The sequence below is a fragment of the Scyliorhinus torazame genome, chromosome 17 (assembly GCF_047496885.1).
Source record: "Scyliorhinus torazame isolate Kashiwa2021f chromosome 17, sScyTor2.1, whole genome shotgun sequence".
NCBI classification, from domain to species: domain Eukaryota; kingdom Metazoa; phylum Chordata; class Chondrichthyes; order Carcharhiniformes; family Scyliorhinidae; genus Scyliorhinus; species Scyliorhinus torazame.
Window position 1 is genome coordinate 62,608,586 of NC_092723.1, and position 27,036 is coordinate 62,635,621.

At 46.3% G+C, this 27,036-nt stretch overlaps 1 protein-coding gene across 2 annotated transcripts; it reads left to right on the forward strand.

Annotated features, from left to right (window-relative positions):
- Positions 1–26,876, forward strand: rps10 (ribosomal protein S10). Of its 2 annotated transcripts, XM_072480520.1 has the most exons (6): positions 1–258; positions 1,087–1,236; positions 13,718–13,892; positions 16,207–16,278; positions 25,446–26,363; positions 26,796–26,876. In XM_072480520.1, exons 2-5 carry the CDS (start codon positions 1,087–1,089, stop codon positions 25,475–25,477), a joined length of 429 nt encoding a protein of 142 aa, XP_072336621.1. In that variant the 5' UTR covers positions 1–258; the 3' UTR covers positions 25,478–26,363; positions 26,796–26,876. The 2 variants fall into 2 exon arrangements, with proteins under 2 accessions (XP_072336621.1, XP_072336622.1); XM_072480521.1 differs by lacking the exons at positions 16,207–16,278; positions 25,446–26,363; positions 26,796–26,876 and adding an exon at positions 15,548–15,618 and having other exon boundaries at positions 5–258.
- Positions 26,877–27,036: the final 160 nt, after the last annotated feature.

Sequence of the window (27,036 nt, forward strand, 5' to 3'; positions counted from 1 at the left end):
CGCGAGACCCAGTTGGCTGACGTGCGTATTTTTACTCCCGAAAACAAAAATAACTGATCTTTCAGATCTATTAAATCAGTCTATTCATTGCCCGGCTCAAAAGCTGTTTTATTTTAAATTATTCGGGAATTGGAAGCTTTTTTAAAAATCAGGCGCTCGGCGCAGGCTCCAATACTCAGGTCCTCACCAAAGGAGGAAGAGGCTGCAAGTGCGCATGATCTGTCTTTTCCTGCTTTAGCCCCATTATAAGAGCTCAAGGTATGTCGATCATTGGTGTCCAAATCCTTAACTATCTTGAACATCCTGCTAGTGTTAACCTTCAGGGGCTCAATAATGGTTCAGACACGTCATGTGCATTTATTCACCCAGTTATTTCTATAACTGCACGGGTATTAATTGGGATAGATTATGCGTTGCCTCCCAGTTGTGATACAGAGAGGTTAGGCCTCGGGCACTATCGCTTGACTAAATAAAAGTTACAAGAACATATTGCCCGAAAACGTGCTGTAATCGCAACGGTGCTTAATTTGTATAGTTGCTGTTGGTGTTGAGTTAATATTTTATGTCAGTTTCCTGGCATCACCAGCGTGAAGTGTCCCTCTTGTCAAAGATAAGTTCCTGTAATAGTGGATGTGGGGGGGGGGGGGGGCAATATTAATGTGGACCATGAACAATGAGGAAAAAAGCATTTAAGCAGCTAAAAAGAAACTCTATTCTAAAGACCCTAACTTGTTTGGAGTTGTATTCTCAAGTTTACTCTTCCGCCCCTCTACGGAGTATATATTTCAAGCTGCAAGGCGATCATATTTTATCTGCAAATGTAACTAAATCTAAAATCAGAACCTATTGTGATTCATTTACTTTGTTTTAGCTCAATTGTGAATTTGGTGCTTTGAGTGCAAATTCACTGTTTAGTAATAGTAATAAGCTTTTGGAATATATTTGACAGACATAATAGGAAAGTTATGATGCATGTATTTATATGGTTATGCTTAATAGAGGAAGAGATTAACCAATAATTAGGTGCAAGCAAACCAAATTGTGCAGAATTCAAGTATTGAAGGACCTCATTCTGTCTTCTATCAGATGCTGATGCCCAAGAAGAACCGTATTGCTATCTATGAGCTCCTCTTCAAGGAGGGGGTAATGGTGGCCAAGAAGGATGTGCATATGCCAAAACATCCAGAGTTGGCAGACAAGAATGTCCCTAACCTGCACGTAATGAAGGCCATGCAGGTATTGTGTTTCAACAAATACTTACAGAATTATACAGCACCTTTAATATAATGAGACACCCTGAGACATTTTAAAACAAAATTTGACACTTGGCTAACGTAGGGCAGGTGGCCGAAAGCTTGGTCAAAGGGGTTGGTTTAAAGTTGTGCTTTAAAGAAGGAAAGTGGGATGTAGGAGGGACTTCCAGAGCTACCAGCTTCGGCAGCTCATAGAACATTATAGCGCAGTACAGGCCCTTCGGCCCTCGATGTTGCGCCGACCTGTGAAACCACTCTAAAGCCCATCTACACTATTCCTTTATTGTCCATATGTCTATCCAATGACCATTTGAATGTCCTTAGTGTTGGCGAGTCCACTACTGTTGCAGGCAGGGCATTCCACGCCCTTACTACTCTCTGAGTAAAGAACCTACCTCTGACATCTGTCTTATATCTATCTCCCCTCAATTTAAAGCTATGTCCCCTCGTGCTAGACATCACCATCCGAGGAAAAAGGCTCTCACTGTCCACCCTATCCAATCCTCTGATCATCTTGTATGCCTCAATTAAGTCACCTCTTAACCTTCTTCTCTCTAACGAAAACAGCCTCAAGTCCCTCAGCCTTTCCTCATAAGATCTTCCCTCCATACCAGGCAACATTCTGGTAAATCTCCTCTGCACCCTTTCCAATGCTTCCACATCCTTCCTATAATGCGGCGACCAGAATTGCACGCAATACTCAAATGCGGCCGCACCAGAGTGTTGTATAGCTGCAACATGACCTCATGGCTCCTAAACTCAATCCCTCTACCAATAAAAGCTAACACACCGTACGCCTTCTTAACAACCCTCTCAACCTGGGTGGTAACTTTCAGGGATCTATGTACATGGACACCGAGATCTCTGCTCATCCACACTGCCAAGAATCTTACCATTAGCCCAGTACTCAGTCTTCCTGTTATTCCTTCCAAAATGAATCACCTCACACTTTTCTGCATTAAACTCCATTTGCCACCTCTCAGCCTAGCGCTGCAGCTTATCTATGTCCCTCTGTAACTTGTAACATCCTTCCGCACTGTCCACAACCCCACCGACTTTAATGTCATCTGCAAATTTACTCACCCATCCTTCAACGCCCTCCTCCAGGTCATTTATAAAAATGACAAACAGCAGTGGCCCCAAAACAGATCCTTGTGGTACACCACTAGTAACTGGACTCCAGTCTGAACATTTCCCATCAACCACCACCCTTTGTCTTCTTCCAGCTAGCCAATTTCTGATCCAAGCTGCTAAATCACCCTGAAACCCATGCCTCCGTATTTTCTGCAGTAGCCTACTATGGGGAACCTTATCAAACGCTTTACTGAAATCCATATACACCTCATCAACTGCTTTACCCTCATCCACCTGTTTGGTCACCGTCTCAAAGAACTCTATAAGGTTTGTGAGGCACGACCTACCCTTCACAAAACCGTGTTGACTATCTCTAATCAAATTATTCCTTTCCAGATGATTATACATCCTATCTCTTATAAACCTTTCCAAGATTTTGCCCACAACAGAAGTAAAGCTCACTGGTCTATAGTTAGCGGGGTTTTCTCTACTCCCCTTCTTGAACAAGGGGACAACATTTGCTATCCTCCAGTCTTCTGGCACTATTCCTGTAGACAAAGATGACTTAAAGATCAAGGCCAAAGGCTCATCAATCTCCTCCCTAGCTTCCCAGAGAATCCTAGGATAAATCCCATCCGGCCCAGGTGACTTATCTATTTTCACACTTTCCAGAATTGCTAACACCTCCTCCTTATGAACCTCAAGCTCTTCTAGTCTAGTAGCCTGAATCTCAGTATTCTCCTCGACAACATTGTCTTTTTCCTATGTGAATACTGACGAAAAATATTCATTTAGCACCTCTCCCATCTCCTCTGACTCCAAGCACAACTTCCCACTACTGCCCTTGACTGGCCCTACTCTTACCCTAATGGTAGAGGGATTAAAATTACGAATGCTCACAAGGCCAGAATTAGAGGTGCAAATATGACCAAGGGTTATAGAGCTGGAAGAGATTCCAAAGATAGGGGGCGCGATTCTCCACTCCCACGCCGGTTGGGTGAATCGCCTGGGCTGCCAAAATTTCCGGGGACGCCAGTCCGACGCGCTCCCGCGATTCTCCCAAGCGGCGGGAACGGCCCAGTCGAGTTTCGCAGGCCGGAGAATCGCCGGAGACACCGAAAATGGCGATTCTCCGGCACCCCCGCTATTCTATTCTGAGGCCCGGATGGGCCGAGCGGCCAGGCCAAAACGGCGGGTTCCCCCCGGCGCCATCCACACTTGGTCGCTGCAGTCGTGGGCGGTGCGTGAACGCTGGGGGGGCGAGGGGGGATCCTGCACCGGGCTTCACCTGGAATGTGGGGTGGCCCGCGATCGGTCCCCACCGATCGTCGGGCCGTCCTCTCTGAAGGAGGACCTCCTTCCTTTCCGCGGCCCCGCAAGATCCGTCCCCCATCTTCTTGCGGGGCGGACTTAGAGAGGACGGCAACCACGCGCCAACCCGCGCATGCGCGGATGACGTCCGTTATGCGGCGCCGGCCGCGTCATCTATGCGGCGCCGCTTTTACGCTGGCGACAAAGCCTGGCGCGGGTAGATGACGCGGCCCCGATACTGGCCCATTGTCAGGGCCTGAATCGGTCGGGACCGGGGCCGTTCCGCACCGTCGTGAATCTCGATGGTGTTCACGACGGCGCGGCCACTTCGGCGTGGGAGTGGAGAATCCCGCCCAGGGAGAGGGAAAGGCCATGGAGGGAAACTGAATGCAAAAATAAGGATTGTAAAATCAAGAAGTTGCTTAACAAGGAGCTATTTCAAGTCAGTGAGCACAGAGGTGATGAGTGAATAGGATTTGATGTGCATAAAGACATGGGTAGCAGGTTTTTGGATGACCTCAAATTTATTTGGAGTCAAACACGGGTGGCCAGCCAGAACTGTGTTGGAGTACGGTTTTCGTGACACGTTCATTATATGTAGGAGCAGAATTAGGCCATTTGGCCCATCGTGGCTGATTTCATCCTGGCCTTAACTCCACCATCCTGCCTGTTCTTCATAACTCTTCAACCCATTACCATTTAAAAATCTGTCTAACTCCTCAAATTTACTCCCTGTCCCAGCATCCACCACACTCTGAGGTAGCGAATTCCACAGATTCACAGCACTTTGGGGAAAGTAGTTTCTTCTGAACTCTGTTTTAAATTTGCTACCTCTTATCCTCAGACTATGACCTCTCGGTCTAGAATGCCCACAAGAGGAAGCATCCTCTCCAAGTCTACTTTCTCCATAACATTTATCATCTTGTGTACCTTAATTTGATCCCCTCTCTTCTAAACTCTCGAGAGTAAGGCCTAAATTGTTCAATCTCTCTTAATATGACACACCCCATATTTCTGGAATCAACCTGATGAACCTCCTCTGAACTGCCTCCAATGCCACTACATCTTTCCTCAAAAAAAGGGACCAAAACTGCATAATATTCCAGATGTGGTCTCATCAATGCCTTGTATAGTTGCAACAACTTACTATTATACTCTTATTCTCTATTCCTTTAGCTACAAATGGCAACATTCCATTTTCTTTATTTTCTGTACCTCATGATAGTTTTCTGTGATTCATGACTGAGGATCCCAGATCCCTCTGCAATGGATGTCTCTCCCCATTTAGATAATAGGTTGCCTTCCCATTTTTCCAACCAAAATGCATGACCTCTCACTTATCCACGTTAAACTCCATCTGCCACATTTTGGTCCACTCTCTAACCTATCTAGAGGATCCTTAACTGTGGGGTCCTTATTTCCTCATTGCAACTTACTAACCCACCTATTTTTGTGTCATCCCCAAATTTGGCGAGAGAACCTTTTATCCCTGTATCCACGTTGTTTATATATAATAAATAGTTGTAAATAACTGGGACCCAAGGACCGAACCCTGTGGTACCTCACTCGTTGCATCTTGCCATCCAGAAAAATACCCTGACTCTCTGTCTTCTGTCCGTCAGCCAGTATTCTATCCAAGCTAAGTGAAAACTGAAGCAATGTATTAATTTAGCATCTTTGCCATTTTTGTGTTCCCCACTATAAAACTCTGGTTTCATCTTCCAAGGGATCAACATTCACTTTAGTGACTCCCTTCACTTTTATGTACTTATAGAAGCTTTTGCTATCCTTTTTGATATTTTGTGCTAATGTTCTTTTGTAATTTACCTCGGCTCTTTTTATTACTTTTTTAGTATTCCTTTGTTTATCATAGATTATCATAGAATTTACAATGCAGAAGGAGGCCTTTCGGCCCATCACGTCTGCACCGGCTCTTGGAAAGAGCACCCTATCCAAGGTCAACATCTCCACCCTATTCCCATAACCCAGTAACCCCACCCAACACTAAGGGCAATTTATCATGGCCAATCCACCTAACCTGCACATCTTTGGACTGTGGGAGGAAACCGGAGCACCCGGAGGAAACCCACACACAGGGAGGATGTGCAGACTCCGCACAGACAGTGACCCAAGCCGGAATCGAACCTGGGACCCTGGAGCTGTGAAGCAATTGTGCTATCCACAATGCTACCGTGCTGCCCACGGTATGTTTTATGTTTGAAAGTTTCCTAATCTTCCAGCCTGCCACTGACCTTTGCAATATGTTATACCTTAGTTATTGTCCTTGATCTCCTTGTTTAACCATGGATGTTTGTTTTTACCCCTCTTACCATCTTTATCCTCACGAGGATATATTTTAGTTATGAGAAATTGAGTATCTCCTTAAACAACTGCCACAGCTGTCCTACCTTTTAGCCTTCCTGCCCACCCTACACGGACCAAAGTTCTCATGCCTCTTTAATTTCCTTTGTTTAATTCAGAACGCAAGTGTGGGACTCTACTTTCTCGCCCCAAACTGAATTTTGAATTCTACCATATTATGGTCACTACACCCTAGAGGATCCTTAACTATGAGGTCATTAATTAATCCCTCATTACACAAAATACCAAATCCAGAATGGCCTGCTCCCTGTTCCATGAAACAATCTCTAATACATTCAATGAACTCTGCCTCCAGGCAATCCTTGCCAGTTTGATTCTGCCAGTCTATGTGCATATTAAAATCACCATGATTATTGCCATACCTTTCTTACATGCCCCATGTATTTCCTGGTTTATACTGTGCCCGACAGCAAAACTACTGTTTGAGGACTTGGAGATTACTCCTACCAAGGACTTTTGTCCCTTTGCTATTTCTTATTTCCACCCAGACTGATTCCACATCTTGATCTCCAGCGCTGATCCTTTTCCTCACCAACCGGGCCACACCACCTCCTTTTCCTTTCAGTCTTTCGTAACGAAATACAGTGTGCACTTAAATATTCAACTCCCAGACCTGGTCTCCCTGTAACCATGTTTCAGTAATCGCCACCAAATCGTACCCTTTTGTTTCTGATTGTGCCGTTAACTCATTAAATTTGTTCCGAATGCTTCATGCATTTGAATACAAAGCTTTTACATTTGTTCCACTGTTAAATTTTCCTACTCTTCTATAATTCCTTGCTGCATAAAGACATTCACCCGTTCTGTCCCTCTGCCTTTAAATTGGGTTTTCTAATTTCCCCTACAACTGAACCTACCCCCCCACCCCAAATTCAGTTTAAAGCCCTGTCCACAGCCCCAGTTACATAATTCGCCAGGACTCTGGTCCCACATGATTACCTTTTTGGCTCTGCTTTTTAGTTTGGCTCCTAGCTGTTCATACTCTCTTAGCAGAACCTCTTGTCCTTATTCTACCTATGTCACTGGTACCTACATGGACCTCAACAACTAGATTTTTATCCTCCCACTCTTAAGTTCCACTGTAGCCCAGATGAGATATCCTGAACCCGAGCACCAGGTAGGCAACACAACCTTAGGGATTCTTGATCCTCGTCACTGAGAACAGTGTCAATGCCCCTAACTAGACCATCCCCAATTACAACTACATTTCTTGCCCCCACCCCACACCCCGAATGGCTCCCTGTACCACAGTGCTACGGTCAGTTTGCTCATCCTCCCTGCAGTCTGTGTTCCTGTCCACATTCTTGCACAGGCAGCAAGAATCTCAAACCTGTTGGACAGGGACAAGGCCTGAGACTCCTGCAACCCTACTTCCTGGAGCCCTCTACCTGCCTCACTCACAGCCACACCCTCCTGTCCCTGAACACTGGCCAAATTTAAGTTGGCTAGTTAGTCTAAGGGGTGTGACTGTCTCCTGGAACGTAGTGTGAGGTGAATTTGGTGTCATCAGTGCACATGTGATAATTGATTTTTTTTTTGCCAAAAGCGTAGGCAAATTCTTGCATGCTATTTTCCAATCTGGTATGATTACATGCAGTAATCCGTTATTCCATTCCTTTTTACTAAAGTAATCATAAGATGGCACATATGCCCCCTTGCCAGTTATTCAGGCTCTGTGAAGATCTAGTTGAAATGCTTTTGGGGATATTCTGGACCCATGGGTAGAAAGTTCCATTGTCCAAAATCCAGAGTGCAGGATGTATAGCTGAAAGTTATACAAGGGATAGTATTGAACACCATTGTTTGTAGCCCAAATTGCAGTAGAGAAAGAAACTTTAAGAAGAGGAAGAATCTACTTGCAGCAGCCCTCTTCCATCACAGCATTTGCTGAAATACAGAAACTACCAAAAGAAAATGCAGCAATTGTTACAGATTATTTTGGTTGTTGCATCCTAACTTAAAAACAAAATTGTGTTAATAAGTTTAAAGTGGCGGGTCACAAAAAAGTAGACTGATGACCTTGAGGTGTCAACCTAGTGAAACTGTAGAACAAGAATTCTTGCATGGTAAACAGCAGATAAGAGAACTGAACGATCCCAGAACCAACGGGTCAGATGTAAGCATTGCAGTCCTGCCACATCAATTGTGAATGGTGGTGGACAAACAACTAACTGGAGGAGGAGACTCCATAAATATCTCCATTCTCCACAATGGGGGAATCCAGCACATCAGTGTAAAAGTCAATGCTGAAACATTTGCAACCATATTCAGCTGGAAATGCCGATTGGATGATCCACTTCTGCCTCCTCCAGAGGCACCAGTGTCGCAGAAGTTTTGTTTCAGCCAATTTGATTCACTCAGTGTGATGTCAGAAATGACTGGAGGTACTGGATACTGCAAAAGCTTTCAGCCCTGACAATATACCATCAATAGTACTGGAGTTATTCTCCAGAACTAGCCATGCCCCGAGCCAAACTGTTCCATACAGCTGCAACACTGGCATATTTACCTGACAGGGTGGAGGCAGTGGTGTAATGATGTGGTGGCGGTGACATTGAGGATCTGGGGGCAGTGGAGATGGCACAGGGGGGTGGCATGGGCTTCAGTCTGGGCCCCAATACGGAACAATCACAGGTTCGTTCCGGGTAGAATAGACTGGGGGTTCCTAAGTTGGCACAGGGCAGGTATCAAAAGGATGGGGGACTTGTTCATTGATGGGACTTTTGCTAGTCTGAGGGCGCTGGAGGAGAAATTTGGGCTACCCCTGGGGAATACCTTTCGGTACATGCAGGTTCGGGCGTTCGTGAAAAAGCAGGTGGGGGAATTCCCGCTGCTACCTTCCCGGAGGATACAGGACAGGGTGGTCTCGGGCATGTGGGTAGGGGGTGGCAAGATATTGGAAATATATCAGGAGCTGCAGGAGGCGGAGGAGGCCTCGGTGGAGGAGCTGAAGGGCAAGTGGGAGGAGGTGCTGGGTGAAGGCCTGTGGGATGACGCCCTGGGCAGGGTCAATTCTGCCTCATCTTGCGCCAGGCTTAGCCTGATTCCGTTTAAGGTGGTGCACCGGGTGCATATGATGGTGGCAAGAATGAGTAAGTTCTTTAGGGTGGAGGACAGGTGTGTGAGGTGCTCAGGGGGCCCAGCAAATCATGTCCATATGTTCTGGGCATGCCCGGCACTTACACGATTTTGGAAAGGCTTCGCAAAGGCTATGTCCAAGGTCTTGGATACTCGGGTAAAACCCAGCTGGGGGGTAGCAATATTTGGGGTGTCAGACGATCCGGGAGTGCAGGAGTCCAAAGAGGCCAGTGGGGGTGGGGGGGGAGGGGGTGGGGGGGGAGGGGGGTGGCGGTGGGGGGGGAGGGGGTGGGGGGGGAGGGGGTGGCAGTGGGGAGGAGGGGGTGGGGGAGATGGGGTGGCGGTGGGGAGGAGGGAAGGGGGTGGCAGGAGAGGGGAGGGGGGGTGGGGGGAGAGGGAGGGGGGGTTGGGGGGAGGTGGGGTGGGGGAGAGGGGAGGGGTTGGGGGGGAGAGAGGAGGGGAGGTGGGGGGAGGGTGGAGTGGAGGGGGTGGGGGGAGAGGGGAAGGGGGTTGAGGTGGAGTGGAGGGGGTGGGGCGAGAGGAGGGGGGTTGAGTGAGGGAGGGGGTGGGGGGAGAGGGGAAGGGGGGGTAGGGAGGGGGAGGTGGTTTGGGCGGTGGATGGATTTTGTTTGTAAAGGGCAGATACCCCACCTTGTATTGTTAAATGGTTACGTTTTCTGTTTTATTGCTATGTTTTCTTTTCGTTGTTTTTCTTTTTGTAGTGGTTTGCAAAAATTATTGAAAATTTTTGAATAAAAGCAAATGTAAAAAAAAAGTCTAAAAGTGACCATGAAACCATGTCGATTGTCAGAAAAACCCACGTGGATCGCTAATGTCCTTTCGGGAAAGAATTCTGTCGTCCTTACCTGGTCTGGTCTACATGTAATTCCAGATCCACAAAAATGTGGTTGACTCACCCCTCGGGGATGGGCAATGAATGCCGGCCCAGTCAGCGCCGCCCACATCCCATGAACAAATAAAAACCATTTTTAAATCACCCAGGTTTGGCCTGGCCCCCAAAAGCAGTACGAATCCAATCTGGTCAATCACTGCCCCATCAGCCTCCTCTTGATCATCAGCAAAGTGATCGAAAAGGTCATCAAAAGCTATCAAGTGATGCTTACACAGCAGTAACCTGCTCGCTGGTGCTCAACTTGGTTTCTACTAGGACCACTCAGCTCCTGACCTCATTACATCCTTCGTCCAAACATGGACAAAAAAGCTGAACTTGAGAGCTGAGGTGAGAGTGACTGACCTTGATCTTTGAGGGAGAGGGAGATCAAGGAGCACTTCCAAAATTCAAGTCATTGGGAATCAAGGGGAATTTTCTGCTGGTTGGAATCGTATCTTGCACAAATGAATTTGGTTGTCTTTGTTGGGAGGCCACACATCTCAGTCCCCAGGACATTGCTGCAGGAGTTCCTCTCAGGATTGTCATAGGCCCACCCATATTCAGCTGATATTTGCTGATCATTCAGCACCATTCGCTGCTCTTCAAAATGTTGTACCAGTCCGTCTCAGTATGCCGCAAGACCTGGACAGCATTCAGGCTTTGGTCCATAAGTGGTAAGTAACGTTAGTGCCATACAAGGACGAGACAGTGACCATCTCAAAAAGGGAGAATATAACCATTACTATCACTGAATCTCCCACTTTCAACACCCTGGGGGTGCCCATTTTTCAGAGACCTAAGAACTCCAAGACCAGAATCTCACCTGACTCCCAAAGCCTGTCCACCCTCTACATGTCAGAAGTGTAATGGAATACTTTCCACTTGCCTGGATGAGTGCAGCTTCACCAACACTCAAGAACAATACCACAGGAAACAGGCCCTTCGGCCCTCCAAGCCTGTACTGGTCATGATACCACCATTGGCCAAAACCCTCAGCACTTCCTAGTGCCATATCCCTCTATACCCATCATGTATTTGTAGAGATGCCTTTTGAACGCCATTAATGTATCTGCTACCACAACCTCTCCTGGTAGTTCCAGGCACTCTTCACCCTCTTTTTGGGGAAAAAAACCTGCCTCGCACATCTCCTCTAAACTTTGCCCCACAGACGTTAAACCTATGGCCCCTAGTAACTGACGCCTCCACCCTGGGAAAGAGTGCCTGCCCATCCACACTATCCATGCCCCTCAAAATCTTGTAGACCTTCAACCTCTTTCTTTCTAATGAAAACAGTCCGAGTCTATTCAGCCTCTCCGCATAGCTAGCACCCTCCAAGACCAGGCAACATCCTGGTTAACATCCGCTGCACCCTCTCCAAAGCCTCCACATCCTTCTGGTAGTGAGATGACCAGAACTGTGTGCAATATTCCAAGTGCGACCGCACCAAGGTTCTATACAACTATCGCATGTCTTGCCAGTTTTTATACACGATGGCCAGTCCAATGAAGGCAAGCATTCCATATACTTTCTTAATTACCTTGTCCACTTGTGTTGCCACTTTCAAAGATCTGTGGACCTGTACACCTAGATCTCTGTGACTTTCTTTATTCCTAAGAGTTTTGCCATTTACTGTATATTTCCCCTCTATGTTAGACCGAGCAAAATGCATTACCTCTCGTTTGTGCGGATTAAACTCTTATTTGCCATTTCTGTGCCCAGGTCTCCACCCTATCTTTGTCCTGCTGTATCCTCTGACAACCCTCAACACTATCTGCCACTCCACCAACCTTGGTGTCGTCCGCGAACTAACTAATAAGACCAGCTACATTTTCCTCCAAATTGTTTATATATACTACCAACAACCGAGGTCCCAGCACCGATCCCTGTGGAACGCCACTAGCCACAACCTTCCATTCAGAAAAACACCCTTCTACTGCTGCCCTCTGCCTTCTGTGACTGAGCCAGTTCTGTATCCATCTTGCCACCTCGCCTCTGATCCTGTGTAACTTCGCCTTTTCTACCAGTCTGCCTTGAGGCACCTTGTCAAAGCTTTACTGAAGTCCATGTAAACAACATCCACCACCCTCCCCATATCAATTATCTTTGTCGCCTCCTCAAAAAGCTCAAACAAGTTAGTGAAGCACGACCTCTCCTTCACAAAACCATGCTGTCTATCGCTGATCAGTCCTTTTTTTTCCAAATGGGTAGAAATTCTGTCCCTGAGAATTCTTTGCGATAATTTACCTACTATCGACATGAGGCTCACCGGCCTATAGTTTCCTGGATTATCCTTGCTACCTTTCTTAGAGCGATACCACATTAGCTATTCTCCAATACTCTGGGATCTCACCTGTAGCCAGATCCCAATGAGGATACAGAGATGTCAATCAAGGCCCCAGCAATTTCCTCCCTTGCTTCCCTCAGTATTTTGGGGTAAATTCCACCTGGCCCAGGAGACGTATCTACCTTAATGTCTTTTAAAAATCCCAATATGACCTCCTTTTTGATGTCAACATGACCCAGACTACTTGCCAAGGACTTTTCATGACCCGTCCTAGCCTCCTAGTTTCCCACGTACGTACCTTGCTACTTTATTTCTACTCCTCAAGGGTTTCGACTGCGCCCACCCTTCTAGACCGTACAGAAGCATCCTTTTTCTTTTTGACGAGGTTCACAATATCCCTCGTTATCCAAGGCTCCCTAAACCTCCCATACTTATCCTTTGTTCTCTCGGGAACATGATTTTCCTGAATCCTGATCAACTCGCTTGAAAGACTCCCACATGTCTGATGTTGATTTATCCTCCAACCGCCGCATCCACTCCAAAATCTTCAATTCCGGTCTAATGTTATCGTAATTTGCCTTTCCCCAGTTTAGCATCTTTACCCTCATCCCTATCCAAAAGTACCTTAAAACTTAACGGAATTGTGGTCACTACTCCCAAAATGTTCCCCTACTGACACCTCGGCCACCTGTCCAGGCTCATTCCCCAATTCCAGGTCCAGTACTGCCCCTTCTCTAGTTGGACTATCTACATATTGCATCAGGAAGCCTTCCTGGATACACCTTACAAACGCTACCCCATCCAAGCCCCTAGCACTGAGTCCTGTCAATATAGGGGAAGTTAAAATCTCCTACCAAAACCCTTTTGCACCTATCCAAAATCTCTGCTCCTCTCTCTCTGGCAGTTGAGGACACAATCCAGGACAAAACAGCCGGAGCACATGGATGAAACCCACGCAGGCATAGGGAGAACATGCAGACCTCCGCACAGACAGTGGCCCAGGTGGGAATCGGACCTGGGACCCTGGTGCTGTGAAGCAACAGTGCTATCCACTATGCTACCATGCTGCCCAACCTACACCACATAGTTCAAGAAGGCAGTTCATCATCATCACCACTTGGTCCAGGGCAATTGGCGACGGGTAATAAATGCTGATTGAGCCATCGACGCCCGTGTGAAAGAGTTTTTTTAAACTCATCAATCTCCTCGGGTTTAGGGAAGTCTCTTTGCAAAATCCATTAAAGTAGATGAACCAGTTGAACTGCTTTAGCCGGAAAGTGGCAGGCCAGTCCCTTTAGTTTGCTTTGCTCATGTTCGTGATTCAGAATTCTGGAGATTGTATTTTAAATATGAAGAAATCAATTTGAAAGATAAAGTGTATACCAGATAGAGAGAAAAATGTTGAAAAAACCTGACACTAAATTGTTCTTTCTTGATCTGCAGTCTTTGAAATCCCGTGGTTACGTAAAGGAGCAGTTTGCTTGGCGACACTTCTACTGGTACTTGACCAATGAGGGCATCCAGTACCTACGTGACTACCTTCACCTTCCTCCAGAAATTGTTCCTGCTACCCTACGTCGCCAGACCCGTCCTGAGACAGCCAGGCCAAGACCTAAAGGTTAAACTTTTCTGCTGTTTAATCATGCCTTTATCAACAGTATACAAACTCAACAATCTCACTCGCATATATATTTAAACACAGAACTGTTTAATTTAACAATGTTGCTTTCCTTTATTTATGTGCCTAACAGCGTATTACCATTGGGAAGTAGCTCTGGAATAATCGCTGTAGGTTTCTCATTGGGGCATGTCATTCTCGACATTCTGTCTCCTCAGGCCTTTTTAATTGAGGTTGAATAGGGGCTAGTGAATGCATTCACCTCGGCTCAATGTTATGAAAAATAAACTCTGGGGGGGGGAAAGGAAAATGAAGAAATTAGGGACGTGTTAAAATTAAAGCGAGGTCGTTCAGGGTTAATGCCAGCAACACACTCACATAGAGCAGGGAGATCTGGATTTCTGTCCCCAAGAGACTTAAATTGAGTTGATGGAGTTGAGCTGTGGGTTGGCTGTGAATGATGGAACCAGCTCATGGGCTGAACAGCCTAGTCACCAAATGCATCAGTATCCTGAGTAAATGGGAATCTTTATTAGACCTGTGCTGATGCTGTTGGGTGATCAACTGCTCTGGTGGTTGGCATAACCTTCCTCTCAAGTGAACATGCCTAGTGACTGGACAGGACCATTCATGAGAGCAAAAATTGGGAACTCAGTGAGCATTGGAGGGAATGCATTATATTCAGGCTGTCTACCATGATGGTATAGAAATATAAATGCCAGTACAGCTCTGATTCACTGATGCCTGTGAGTTCCAGTCTCCACAAGCAGCTGAATTGGACCCAAGTGCCTCAGCACATCAAAGCAGCCAATGCAGAGGGTTGATGAAGGCCAGTTAACAACTCTGCAGTCTGTTTTGATCATAGATCATATACAGTGCAGGAAATAAGTCAATAAATAGCTTGAACTTGCTGTGACCAGTAGTCTTCAGCAGTTGATATTTGTTTTCTCCAAATATTGAAATTCTTTGATCACTCAGGTTAAGTTGTGGTTGGCAGTACTTGGTGTTCCATTTAGTTGTGTCCCAATTTGGAATTGATAGCATGTTTGCAGCTCTGTCTGATTCACAGGCCAGTCTGCTTATTAACAAATATTTATCTGAGGTTGCTGTATTTCAAAATAATTCACAGCACATTAAGCTCTTTCAGACATTTCTTGAAATGTGGCGAGGCACTATATTAAATATTTAAATGTAGCATAAATGGTAACTTTGTCTTCTATAATCCCAGAACCCACTTTATATCAAGATTCTGTTCATCTAAATTAGAGCTGTTTAATCTTTGTCACCGTGAGCAACTTAGAACCCGGGGACACAAAATACCTAGTTGAAGCAGTACATCTATGATATTGCACAATACGTCTGCATTCGCCTCATGTTGTGGACTTTTCAAATTAGATTGTATTTCTTAAAATTATTAAATTGCATTATTTAAATTTGGGATTCCAAAGCATTCTCACTCTAAGCCAAGTTGAAAGATAGCTTCATATTTGCTGCTATTTGAATTCTCCAATCTTTCAGAAAGATACCGTATGACATTCTGGGGCAGTCAAGTAGGCTCTACAGGCTGCAATAGAAATTACCAGACACTTGGATTGCACCTCTGGCCTAATTGTACAATCAACTCTTGTTGTTAAGTTGGGTGCTTTGTGTTGCAGTGCAATGTACAACTTGCTTCGTATTAGTTTGCATCCTGTACGATTTGAGAATGTAATCTTGAGGGAGTGCTGCACTGGTCTTTTGGATGAAGATTTAACTATCGTGGCACCTCACTTATGAGATGGGTGTACAATTTGGAGAATGGTAGGAGGATTACCAACGCTACTAAAATAGATTACCTTGTCATTTATTTCATTGCTGTTTTGGGCCTTGTTGGGTATACACACCTACATTTAGCTCAGTTGCCTGGGCGGCTGGTTCGTGATGCGGAGCGACGCCAACAGCAAGGGCTCCCATACCGGCTGAGGTTATTCATGAACGCCCTGCATTCTCAACCTTTCCTACTGCCTGAGGTATGGGGTGACTCCGTTTAAATCACCATCAGTCTGCTGTCTCTCCAGGGGAGAGCAGCTTGTGGTCCTCTGGGTCTGTGGTGACATTTACAATTTTCTATATTACAAACGTTTATAAGTTGACTTCACTCTTTCAAATCGCTTTTTGAATGTGCTGATGACATGAGTAGTGCTATATAAATTCAAGTTGGCTCATAATCCTTTGTCTTTAAAGAAAATTGATGTTATATTTGCAATTACCAGATCACTGGTGTTGTAGAATCCAGTATCTGGCCTGTAATGATAACATTATGAAACTTTTGTAGGTCTTGGTGAGGACCGTCCAGCTCGTCTTCGAGGTGAAGCTGACAGGGACACTTACAGGCGGACTGCTCCCCGTAAGTATTGATTGTTAGCAATAGTATTGTGTGGATGAAGTGGGTGAATCTAGCTGGGTGAAGTGGCTGAATCTAGCTTGTAAAAAAAAAAATCATCGCTAATGAAACTAATTGGACATCTTTCAAAATACTCCATTTATTTAATTTGTTTCCTTTCCCCTTCCAGATGTCAAAAACTTCCTCCTTTGAGTAAATCAGAACTTGAAATATCTGTACATTCAAAGATCAGCAGCTAGCGACAGCAAAAGTTTTTAAAAATAAATTTAAAGTATCCAGTTTTTTTCCCAATTATGGGGCAATTTAGCATGGCCAATCCACCTACACTGCACATCTTTTGGGTTTGTGGGGGTGAGACCCATGCAGACACGGGGAGAATGTGCAAACTCCACATGGGCAGTAGCCGAAGGCCGGAATCGAACTGGGACCTCGGTGCCTTGATGCAGCAGTGCTAACCACTGCGCCACCATGCCACCCAGCGACAGCAAAAGTTGACTGCTCTTTTTAAATTGTTTGTCTACAGTTAACTGATCAATTTGAGAAATAATAGACTGTGCCCAGTTAATATGTTCACTTTGTTCTGTCCGTTTAAAGAATACTTGAATTTCACTTGCTCTCGGACTTTTGTTATATGGACCCAAATTCAAACCTTGGATTCTCTCAATCTTTAATTTTTTTGTTTTTGTATGTTCCTTGAAATTTATATGGGGAAATGAGGGCCAGTGTGTGTAATTTGTCCTCTGTTCGTGCAAAGAGAAAGTCATGCATAGTTAACTTGGCTTTACCAATGAATCCTGTTAATATTTAGGTTGCATTTGCATGTGCGGTTCTAATGTTTCTCTGCCGTGCTTTTTAAGCGCAGATCTGGATTTGAGAGAAAAAACATCAGAGGAGACGGTGAAATATTACTTTTTGTGTTACGTTTCACTTTTTCAAATTTCAGTTCAAATCAGTCCCAATTACTGAATACTAATCGTACTATGGTCTACCACCCTGTTTGCCTGGGACATGTGGCAGAATTTATGTGTACTCAAGGCATTAACTGCTTTCCAACTGAGCAGAGTGACGTCTGTGCAGAGCATTGTGCAGGCGGCCATTTTCTATTGGCAGGAGATTCAGTCGTTTTTTAAATGTAGCTCCATGTGCACCAATTTCTAACTGGTGGGCTATACCTTCTGATGGTTTTTCTCACTGTCACAGAAGAATGTACCTGCCCTCTTACTGCCTGTAATCAGTATGTTTTGTATGGAAAGAAGTGTGTCTTTTCTTACCTTTGGCGTATGTATTCCAATCAAATAATTCAGCAGCATGCTTTGTGAGATTAAAAGAAGTAAGATCATTTATTCTTATCCTTTATTCTCATATACCATACATACCCCAATTGTGCCATGGCACATACTCCGTCTCATGCACACAAAGATTGGACATAGTACAAGATAGTGCACTTTTACAGATTACAGTTACGTAGTCTCTGATTTACGAATTCTTGTAACCCACGTGGCAGGCCTGGGGTTTCTTTTTTTAAAAATATTTTTTATTCTCCTTTTTCACATTTTCTCCCAAATTTACACCCAACAATAAACAATAATCGGTAACGAATGTAATGTCAATCCCCATATCAATAACCACATTCCCTCCTCGAACCAAACCCCAGACATTAGCCCGCATGTTCACACAAACAAATGACAAAAAGTATTTAGGGATCACCCATAGTCGCCATTAACACACACAGCCCCAACTAGTGTTCGATGTTATCCAGTTCTTGAAAGTGCATAATGAATAATGACCATGAATTGTAGAACTCCTCCGTCCTTCCCCTCAGTTCAAACTTAAACTTCTCAAGAGTCAAGAATTCCAACAGGTTCACCCGCCACACCAGGGCATAGGGTGGAGAGGTTGCTCTCCAGCCTATCAGGATCCGCCTTCGGGCGATCAACGAGGCGAAGGCTACAACATCTGCCTCTGCACCCGTTTCCAACCCTGGCTGGTCCGACACCCCAAATATGGCCTCCCGGGGCCCCGGGTCCAGTTTCACGTGCACCATTTTAGAAATTACCCTAAAAACCTCCTTCCAGTAATCCTCTAGCTTTGGACAGGAACAAAACATATGAACAGCAACGTTCACACACATCCTCTACCTCCTTCAAAGAATCAGCTCATCCTCGCTCTCGTGAGGTGTGCTCTGTAAACCACCTTCAGCTGTATCAGCCCCAACCTCACGCACGGAGGCATTCACTCTCCGGAGCACCTCACGCCAGAACCCATCCTCCATATCCTCTCCCAACTCTTCCTCCTACTTTGCTTTGATCCCTTCCAGTGGTGCCTTCTCCTCTTCCAATATAGCTCTGTAAACCGCTGACATTACCCCCTTCTCCAGTCCCCCTGTCATCAGCACATCCTTCAGCAATGTGGAGGCCGGCTCCACCGGGAAGCTCTGTATCTCCCTTCTGGCAAAATCTCGAACCTGCATGTATCTAAACATTTCCCCCGGCTCCAGCCCATACTTCGCTTCCAGTTCCTTCAATCCTGCAAAACGGCCCCTAAGAAACTATTCTTTTAGTGTCTTAATCCCCTTCTCCTCCCATTTCCGAAAATTTCCATCCCACCTCCCTGGCTCAAATCTGTGGTTCCCCCGAATCGGCATTCCCCTTGACCCTGCCCCCAACCCGGTGTTGGCGAAACTGCCTCCAAATTCTCAATGAAGCTATTATTACCGGAGTCCCTGAGTATTTTCCCGGGGCTATCGGTAGCGGCACTGTTGCTAGTGCTTTCAATCCCGACCCCCTGCACAAACGTTCCTCCATTCTGACCCACTGGGAATCAACCCCTCTGACATAGCTCCGCACCATCTCCACATTCGCTGCCCGGTAATAATACATCAGGTTGGGAAGACCCAAACCCCCTGCCTGCCTTCCTCTCTAGCAGCACCTTTCTAATTCTGAGCACCTTCCCTCCCCATATGAACAAATTAATCCTTCCCACAATCTCTCTGAAAAAAGACTTTGGCAGGAAAATCGGCAGGCATTAAAATATAAACAGAAATTGCGGCAACACGTTCATTTTAACCTACTGTACCCGACCCGCCAGTGACAGAGGGAGACCATCCCACCTTGCCATATCAGCTTTCACTCTCCCCACCAAACTAGAAATGTTGTACCTGCAGAGCCCCCCCCCCCCCCCCCCCACTCCCGGGCAACCTGCACCCCCAGGTACCTAAAGTGAGTCCCTGCCCTACAGAATGGAACCCCACCCCCCACCCCTGCCCCCACCAGGCCTGGGGTTTCTTGAATGGATTTGATGAGTTAAAGTTGAAGTGAGAACCTTGTGAAGCGATGAATTCACGGCAGGTTGGAAAGTTTATTGTAGTTGAATTTCTGAGGTTGGTTCTTTTGTGAACATTGAAACTTGAACAGATTAAGTACTTTGGCAGCTAGTTTCAGAGTCTGATTCTCAGACTGGCTGACGACTGATGTTTCTTAAAAGACAAAAATGATGCTCCCTTTTCTGCACTTGCTGCCTTTTTGGTGTTTTTCTGCAGACTGCCCTGGTCTGGTTTCGATAATTGACTGGCATAGTCCAAGCAGAGTAGTTTGGAAGTCTGAAGTCATCACTACAAACTAGGAGATAGATGGTAGCCTTTCACACTAAGCTTGTGAATGATTGGTCTTGTCAGCTTTCTTTGTTAAATTGTAAAGTTGGAGACATAGGGCGCGATTCTCCACTCCATGCCGGTTGGGAGAATCGCCTGGGCTGCCAAAATTTCCGGGGACGCCGGTCCGACGCCCTCTCGCGATTCTCCCAAGCGGCGGGAACGGCCCGGTCGAGTTTCGCAGGCCGGAGCGTCGCCGGAGACACCCAAAATGGCGATTCTCCGGCACCCCCGCTATTCTGAGGCCCGGATGGGCCGAGCGGCCAGGCCAAAACGGCGGGTTCTCCCCGGCGCCGTCCACACCTGGTCGCTGCAGTCGTGGGCGGTGCGTGAACGCTGGGGGGGGGGGGGGGGGGGGGGGGGCGGCCTGTGGGGGGGCGAGGGGGGATCCTGCACCGGGCTTTACCTGGAATGTGGGGTGGCCTGCGATCGGTGCCCACCGATCGTCGGGCCGTCCTCTCTGAAGGAGGACCTCCTTCCTTCCGCGGCCCCGCAAGATCCGTCCCCCATCATCTTGCGGGGCGGACTTAGAGAGGACGGTAACCACGCATGCGCGGATGACGCTCGTTATGCGGCGCCGGCCGCGTCATCTATGCGGCGCCGCTTTTACGCATTGATCAGAACATGATTGAATTTTGCATTCAATTTGAGGGAGAGAAGGGTGGGTCTTGTTTTGAATTTAAATCGGGCCAATTATGTGGGTATGAAGCCAGCTAAAGTGAACTGGGAAATTTGGTTACGGTATAGGTCCATAGAGATTCAGTGGCATGTATTTCAGGAGATGTTTTGTAGTACTTAGCAAAGATGCATTCTCGTGAGAAAGAATAACTAGAGGAAGGATGCAGCAACCTTGGCTAACTAAGGAAGTTAAAGGTAGTATAAAATTGAAAGAAAAAACGGACAATTCTGCAAAAATTCGTTGCCAGTTAGAAGATTGGGTAGAATATAAAGAACAGCATAGAGGAAGAAATTGAAGAATGAGAGAAAGCTAGCTAGAAATATAAAAACATAATATAACATTAAAAAGTAAGAATTTCTACAGGTATTTGCAAAGGAAAAGAGTAGAAGAGTCTGGGTGATTAATAATGGAAAATAAGGAAATGGCAGATGAATTGAACAGATATTTTGCATGTCTTAACAGTAATGATACAAATAACATCCCAGAAATAAATGCGCATCAAGAGGTGACAGGGAGACAGGGAGGGAGGAACTTAAAGCAATTACAATCACCAAGGAAAAGAGTACTGAGAAAATTAATAGAACATTAAAAGTTGACAAGTCATGGACTCCTCCCTAAAATCATAAAACTAAGCGACTGCTGAGATACATTGGTTTTAATTTTCCAAAATTCCTTAGATTCTGGTATGGTGCCATCAAATTGGAAAATAGAGAATGTAACTTCTGTATTCATGAGAGGAGAGAGTCAGAAAGCAAGAAAATACAGGCCCAGTTAGTTTAACATCTGTCATAGGGAAAATTCTGGAATCCATTATTCAGGAGGTTATAGCGGGACACTTAGAAAATCTCGATGCATTTGGGGCGGAGTCAGGGTCAATGTGGTTTTGTGAAAGGGGAATCACGTTTGACTATTTTACTGGGTTCGTGAGGAAATAACCAGCAGTGTGGATAAAGGGGAACCCCTGTGGATGTGGTGTCATTAGATTTCAGGATGCAGGAAGATCTTAAAGCATTCCAAGTCAAGAACTGCAGGAAATTAAGTTAGTTATCAAGGTACCACATCAAAGGTTAAGCAAAATAAAGGCTCATGGTGTAGAGGGTAACATATTAGCATGGATAGAGGATTGATAAGCAACAAGAAATAGACACTTGGCATGACTTTCACCGTGCCTCAGGTGGTGGCAACTTTAACTGAACCATGTTCCCTAGGCTATATTCGAATGGATCTTAATGACAATATTTGAATGTGACAGTTTCTTTCCCTAGCTTGAAATCTGTCTCTACTGCTGGAATGAATCTTAAAACCTTGTGGTTCTTTGTTTGTAGTGGATTGTGCCTTTATTTGTCAAAACAATGTCTTAACAGCCTTATACAGCTAACTGAACTGTTACAACCAAGCCATAGCCCCCCCCCCCCTCTCTCTGTTATTCAGGCTTTCTGAGCAGCCTAGCGTCAGCAATGTCATCCACACTAATTTGGAGACGATGCAATGGAACCTTGCAGTGTGCAGTTTTTATTCATACTGGTGTTCAAGTACTTTAATTTAAAATAGTTTTCCACATCAATGTTTTACATTCCTGTAAACGCATTTTATAGTTCCAAAATCAACAATCCGCTGCCTCCTTTTATCAAACTGGGGCTTCTTGCTATTAGGCTCAGCATCACGTGCCTTCACTCCACTGCTTTTACAGCTTGAGCACCTTCTTTGTTGCTTAGCAACTGGAATTAGTGCTAAGTGTGATCTGACCACAGTACTGTACATAAGATCCTCTGACATCTACTGTTTTGGCAATGTGCTATACTATTCTGTTGTCTTTGTTTTTTGAAATATATTTTTATTCAAAAAACGTTGCTGAACAAATATTCACCATACAGCTCGTGAACATCAATAAAGCGGATGTAGTGCAAACTGTTGGTTATTTCGACGTTTAAGTAGCGTTCCCCCCCCTCCCCTCCCCAAGTTGCTGGTCGGTGAACTGCCGCCACCTGAAGTGGAACCCATTTTGTGACCCCCCCCCCCCCCCCCCCCCCCCAATGGCAAATTTGACCTTTTCTAGTCAGGAATCCCCCCAGGTCTGCCAGCCACTCGGAGGCCCGAAGTGGCGTTGCCGATGTCCCGCCAAGTAGGAGTCGTCACCGAGCTATTAGGGGGTGAAGGACATAATGTCAGCCTCCCCTCCCCTCAAAGAGCCCCAGCCGGTCCTACACCCCGAAGATTACTACCAGTGGGCATGGTTCCACCTTGATCCCCGTGACCTCGGGCATGCTTCGAAGAACTTGGTACAGAATCTGACCAATTTTGGGCAGGACCAGAACATGTGGGCGTGGCTGGCTGGGCCCCTTGGGCATCACTGACAACATCCCTGAGGAGAACCTGCTCGTGCACGTCCTAGTCAGGTGTGCCCTGTGTACTACCTTCTGTTGCATCAAGCCCAGCCTTGCGTATGAGATGGTGGAGATCACTCTCCATAAGATCTCGCTCTAGAGCCCTTCCCCCTATCTCAATGCCTAGCTCCTCTTCTCACCTCCCTCTTGTTCCATCCAGTCGGACCCTTGCTCCCTCCAATTGTCGTCCGTATACGTCTGGAAATTTTCCCTCCCCAAGTCGTCCTGTGATATTAGTCTGTCCAGCAGACTGTGCCTGGGTAACTGGTGGAATGTTGGGGCCTCCTTATGGAGGAAGTCCTATATCTGGAGGTAACAGAGCTTGCTGCCTTTTGGAAGTTGGAACTTTCAATTAGTTCTTCCAAAGTTGCCACTCTGCCGTCGATGTACATGTCCCTAAACCTCAACCCCTTCCTCCCTTCTCCAAGTCTTGGATATGACGTCCATTCTGGCTGGGATGAATCGGTGATTGTTACAAATGGGGGCTGAGACAGACATGCTTCCCAGCTTAAACTGTTGCCGTAGTTGGTCCCAGGTTTTCAGTGATGCTACCACCACCGGACATGTCGGGTATTTAACCGGAGATAATGGGAGTGGGGTGGCGCCCAGTGCCCGTAGGGATGTTCCTACACAGGGAGCCTCTGTCTGTACCCACTCCTCCCCCATACATCCCCGCACCTTTCAATGTTTGATGCCCAGTGGTTGTATTGGAAGTCTGGCAGTGCTTGCCTGGCACCCCCTCTGCAGGACAGTTCTATAGATCCTGGGGCTCTTTGCCACCCACACAAAGGTCAAGATAAGTCTGTCTACCCTGGCAAAAAAGGGTTTGGGACAGAGGTCGGGAGTGATCTAAACACTAATAGGAACTCAACAGGACATTTATCTTTATCATCTGCACTCTCCCCAGGAGAACGGGAGTGAGTCCCACCCCCACAGGTTCCCCCTTCACCTCCTCTACCAGGGTCCACTTGTGGAGCTGTGCCCAGTTGTGGGCTTTCTGGATCCCCAGGTATTTAAACTTGGTCTGGGCCAGTTTGTAAAGCTGCGCTCCCAGCTCTGCTCCTCCTTGGGGGCTACCGGGAAGATTTCGCTCTTGCTCGGGTTTCGTTTGAATCTCGAAGGTTCTGAACTCCCTCATGGGTTCCTTTATCTTTCCCATGCTGGTTGGGGATTCAAGGCATAGAGCAGCAGATCATCTGCATAGAGAGAGACTCTGTGCACCCTGTCTCTCCTGGGTGCCTTTTCACCCCTCTGCTGATCTGAGCACGATAGCCAGTGGCTCAATTGACAGAAGGAAAAGCAGTGGGGACAGCAGGCATCCCTACCTCGTGTCTCTGCAGCCGGGGGTACTTTGAGCTTGTGCCGTTTGCCCGGATACTCACCATGGGAGTGCTGTACAGCAGCTTCACCCACGAGGCGAACACTGGCCCGAACCCAAACTGTTCCAGTATGTCGAAGAGGTTCTTCGGCTCCACCCACTTGAAGGCCTTCTCTGCGTCCAGGGAGATGATCACTTCTGATGTCTCCTCCCTGGTGGGGACGTGACCACATTCAGCGGGGGTCTGATATTCGCCGTCAGCTTTCTGCTCTTGACAAAGCGGGTTTGATCATCCGCGATCCTTTCTGACGAGCAACTCTCCAGTCATCTTGCCAGGCCTTTCACTAGAACTTGTGATTCTGTGTTCAGGAGTGAGGTATGTCTGTATGACCCACACTACCACCAGATCTTTGTCCTGTTTCAGGATCAGTGAGGTTGAGGCCTGTGCTAGCATGGGCGGCTGGGCTCCCTCGACAGCGAGTCGTTGAACATCCCCAGCAGGTGCAGGGCCAGCACTGCCGTGAACGTTTTATAGAAATCCACCGGGAATCCATCAAGTCCCAGTGCCTTCCCGGATTGCTTGTAGTTGATGCACTCCATGATCTCTAGGCCCAATGGTGCTTCCAGTCCCTGCCCATTTTCCTCCCCCACAGCTGGGAAGATCAGCCCATCCAGGAACTGCTTCAACTTCGAGTCCCCCTACCGGGGTTCGGATATGTACAGTCCCCAGTAGAAGTTTCCAAAGGCGTCATCGTTCTCCTCCACCACCACCACCACCCTCGTCTCTGATCTGTGGGATATCTCGTGCGGCCGTCTGCTTCCTGAACAAGTGGGCCAGCAGGCAGCTGGCCCTGTCCCCATATTTGTAGACGGTCTGGCGGATCTGGCTCACTGACTTTCTGGTTGCCATCTGTTCAAACTCTCATTTGTAATCTTTTCCTCTCTGCTAATAACTCCGCTGTTGAGACCGTGGAGTACTGCCGATCAACCTCCAGTATGGAGTCCACCAACCACTGTCTCTCCCCCACCCCCCCCCCCATCTCTATCGCTATGTGCCCTGCATGCTTTTATCTGATTTCTGTGACTAATATATTAATAGTGCTCTATAATTCCAAGTTACTGTTTTCCATCTTGAGCCAGCTTCTTTTCCATTTGCCGGTCGGATCGGTTGAAGTTTGGCAGACTAAGGCAAAAGTGCGGAACAGCATGGAACCAGCCATTCATATGCAGTTGCGATCCCTGAATTGCCTGCAGCAATACGGAATCACCAAAGGTGCAGCTCATGAAATTCCATGATTGTTGGAGAAGATCTGCCCTCAGTTAGGTAGCAGCTTAGGGGGGCAACAAAGGTTTTGGACGGTGAGTGACCAGAAGGGCTGAGCGATACATGTTACAAAATCCCAAGATTTATGGCGATCAAGGACCAGTCCTCAGGCAAGAAACAGCTTGGGTGAAATACAGAGATTTTGGGTCCCTTTTTTAATTTGAAGGTAATTGAGTCTAATTTCCTTTCTACTTGCTTGGGTCAGCATATTTGAGTTAGATTGCCTTGAATCAGCTGGCCCTATGGGTGAGATTTATTTCAGAAATGTACTTCTGGTCTTGGGTTGCTACTTAATGTTGCTAGTTGGGCAATCAAGCCAAGAGGATACCTTAGAAGCCCTACAGTGCAGAAGGAGGCCATCCGGCCCATCGAGTCTGCAACAACCCTCTGAAAGAGCACCCTACCTAGGCCCAGTCCCCCACCCTATCCCCGTAACCCCACCTAACCTGTACATTTTTGGACTGGGAGGAAACCGGACCACCTGGAGGAAACTCACACAGACATGGAGAGAACATGCAAACTCCGCAGTCTACCAAGGCAGGAATTGAACCCGGGTCTTTGGTGCAGTGAGGCAGCAGTGATTGCTATCGATTTAAGAATTGGGTTTAATAAATGTATTCATTTAAAAAATATTTTCCAGCAGGAATAGAGTAATAAATACATTTGTCGTTTTTACAGTTGGGTCAGACAAGAAGGCTGAAGCTGGTGCTGGTGCAGCGACAGAATTCCAGTTTGTAAGTATTGTTTTTTCCCAAGATTTTGGGAGAGGGGGCAGGAGAGCATAGCATTTGAAAGTTTTTGATCCAGTGGCTTAAGGAAGTGAAACGATTTCTTCAATTTTCACAAAATATGCAAAGTAGAAGAATCTGTCATTTTTGCTGTTAGTTGTAGGTGTATTGCATTATTTAAAAAAAAAGACATTTACCTGGGTACAGTAGTTGCCACTTTTAATAGTCCAAAACATTTGAACTGATGTAATGTGCTAAACTTAATTATCCAAATACAGACAACTACATTGTGTGTTTGCCCTACAATAGCTAGGGGTTGCTAAACTATGGAGTAACAGAAGATTATTGAGTGAACTATGAGTTAATGTTTTTCTTAAGCTCTATTGGTAATGTCATTAAGAAGTTTGCACATTGCTGACTGTGCCATTTGTTTTACAGAGAGGCGGATTCGGCCGTGGTCGTGGGCAACCTCAATAATGTGTACAAATTGTTGTGTAAAATAAAGCCAATTGAAAAACATTAACTTGCTTCCATGCTCATTAGTCAAATATTTTTATTTGACTTGTCATATTTATCCTGAGATTTATTAATTATTTTGGAAAAAAACATTCCATCCAATAGTGCTCTTCCACCTAGGACAAGGACAGCAGGTGCATGGGAATACTACCACCTGCATATC

Bases quoted from the DNA above. Each gene is read 5' to 3' on its own strand.
- rps10 (XM_072480520.1), top strand. From the start codon at position 1,087: ATGCTGATGCCCAAGAAGAACCGTATTGCTATCTATGAGCTCCTCTTC. The intron at 1,237-13,717 runs GTATTGTGTTTC...CTTGATCTGCAG, and splicing joins ACGTAATGAAGGCCATGCAG to TCTTTGAAATCCCGTGGTTA. The intron at 16,279-25,445 runs GTAAGTATTGAT...ATCTTGAGCCAG, and splicing joins TTACAGGCGGACTGCTCCCC to CTTCTTTTCCATTTGCCGGT.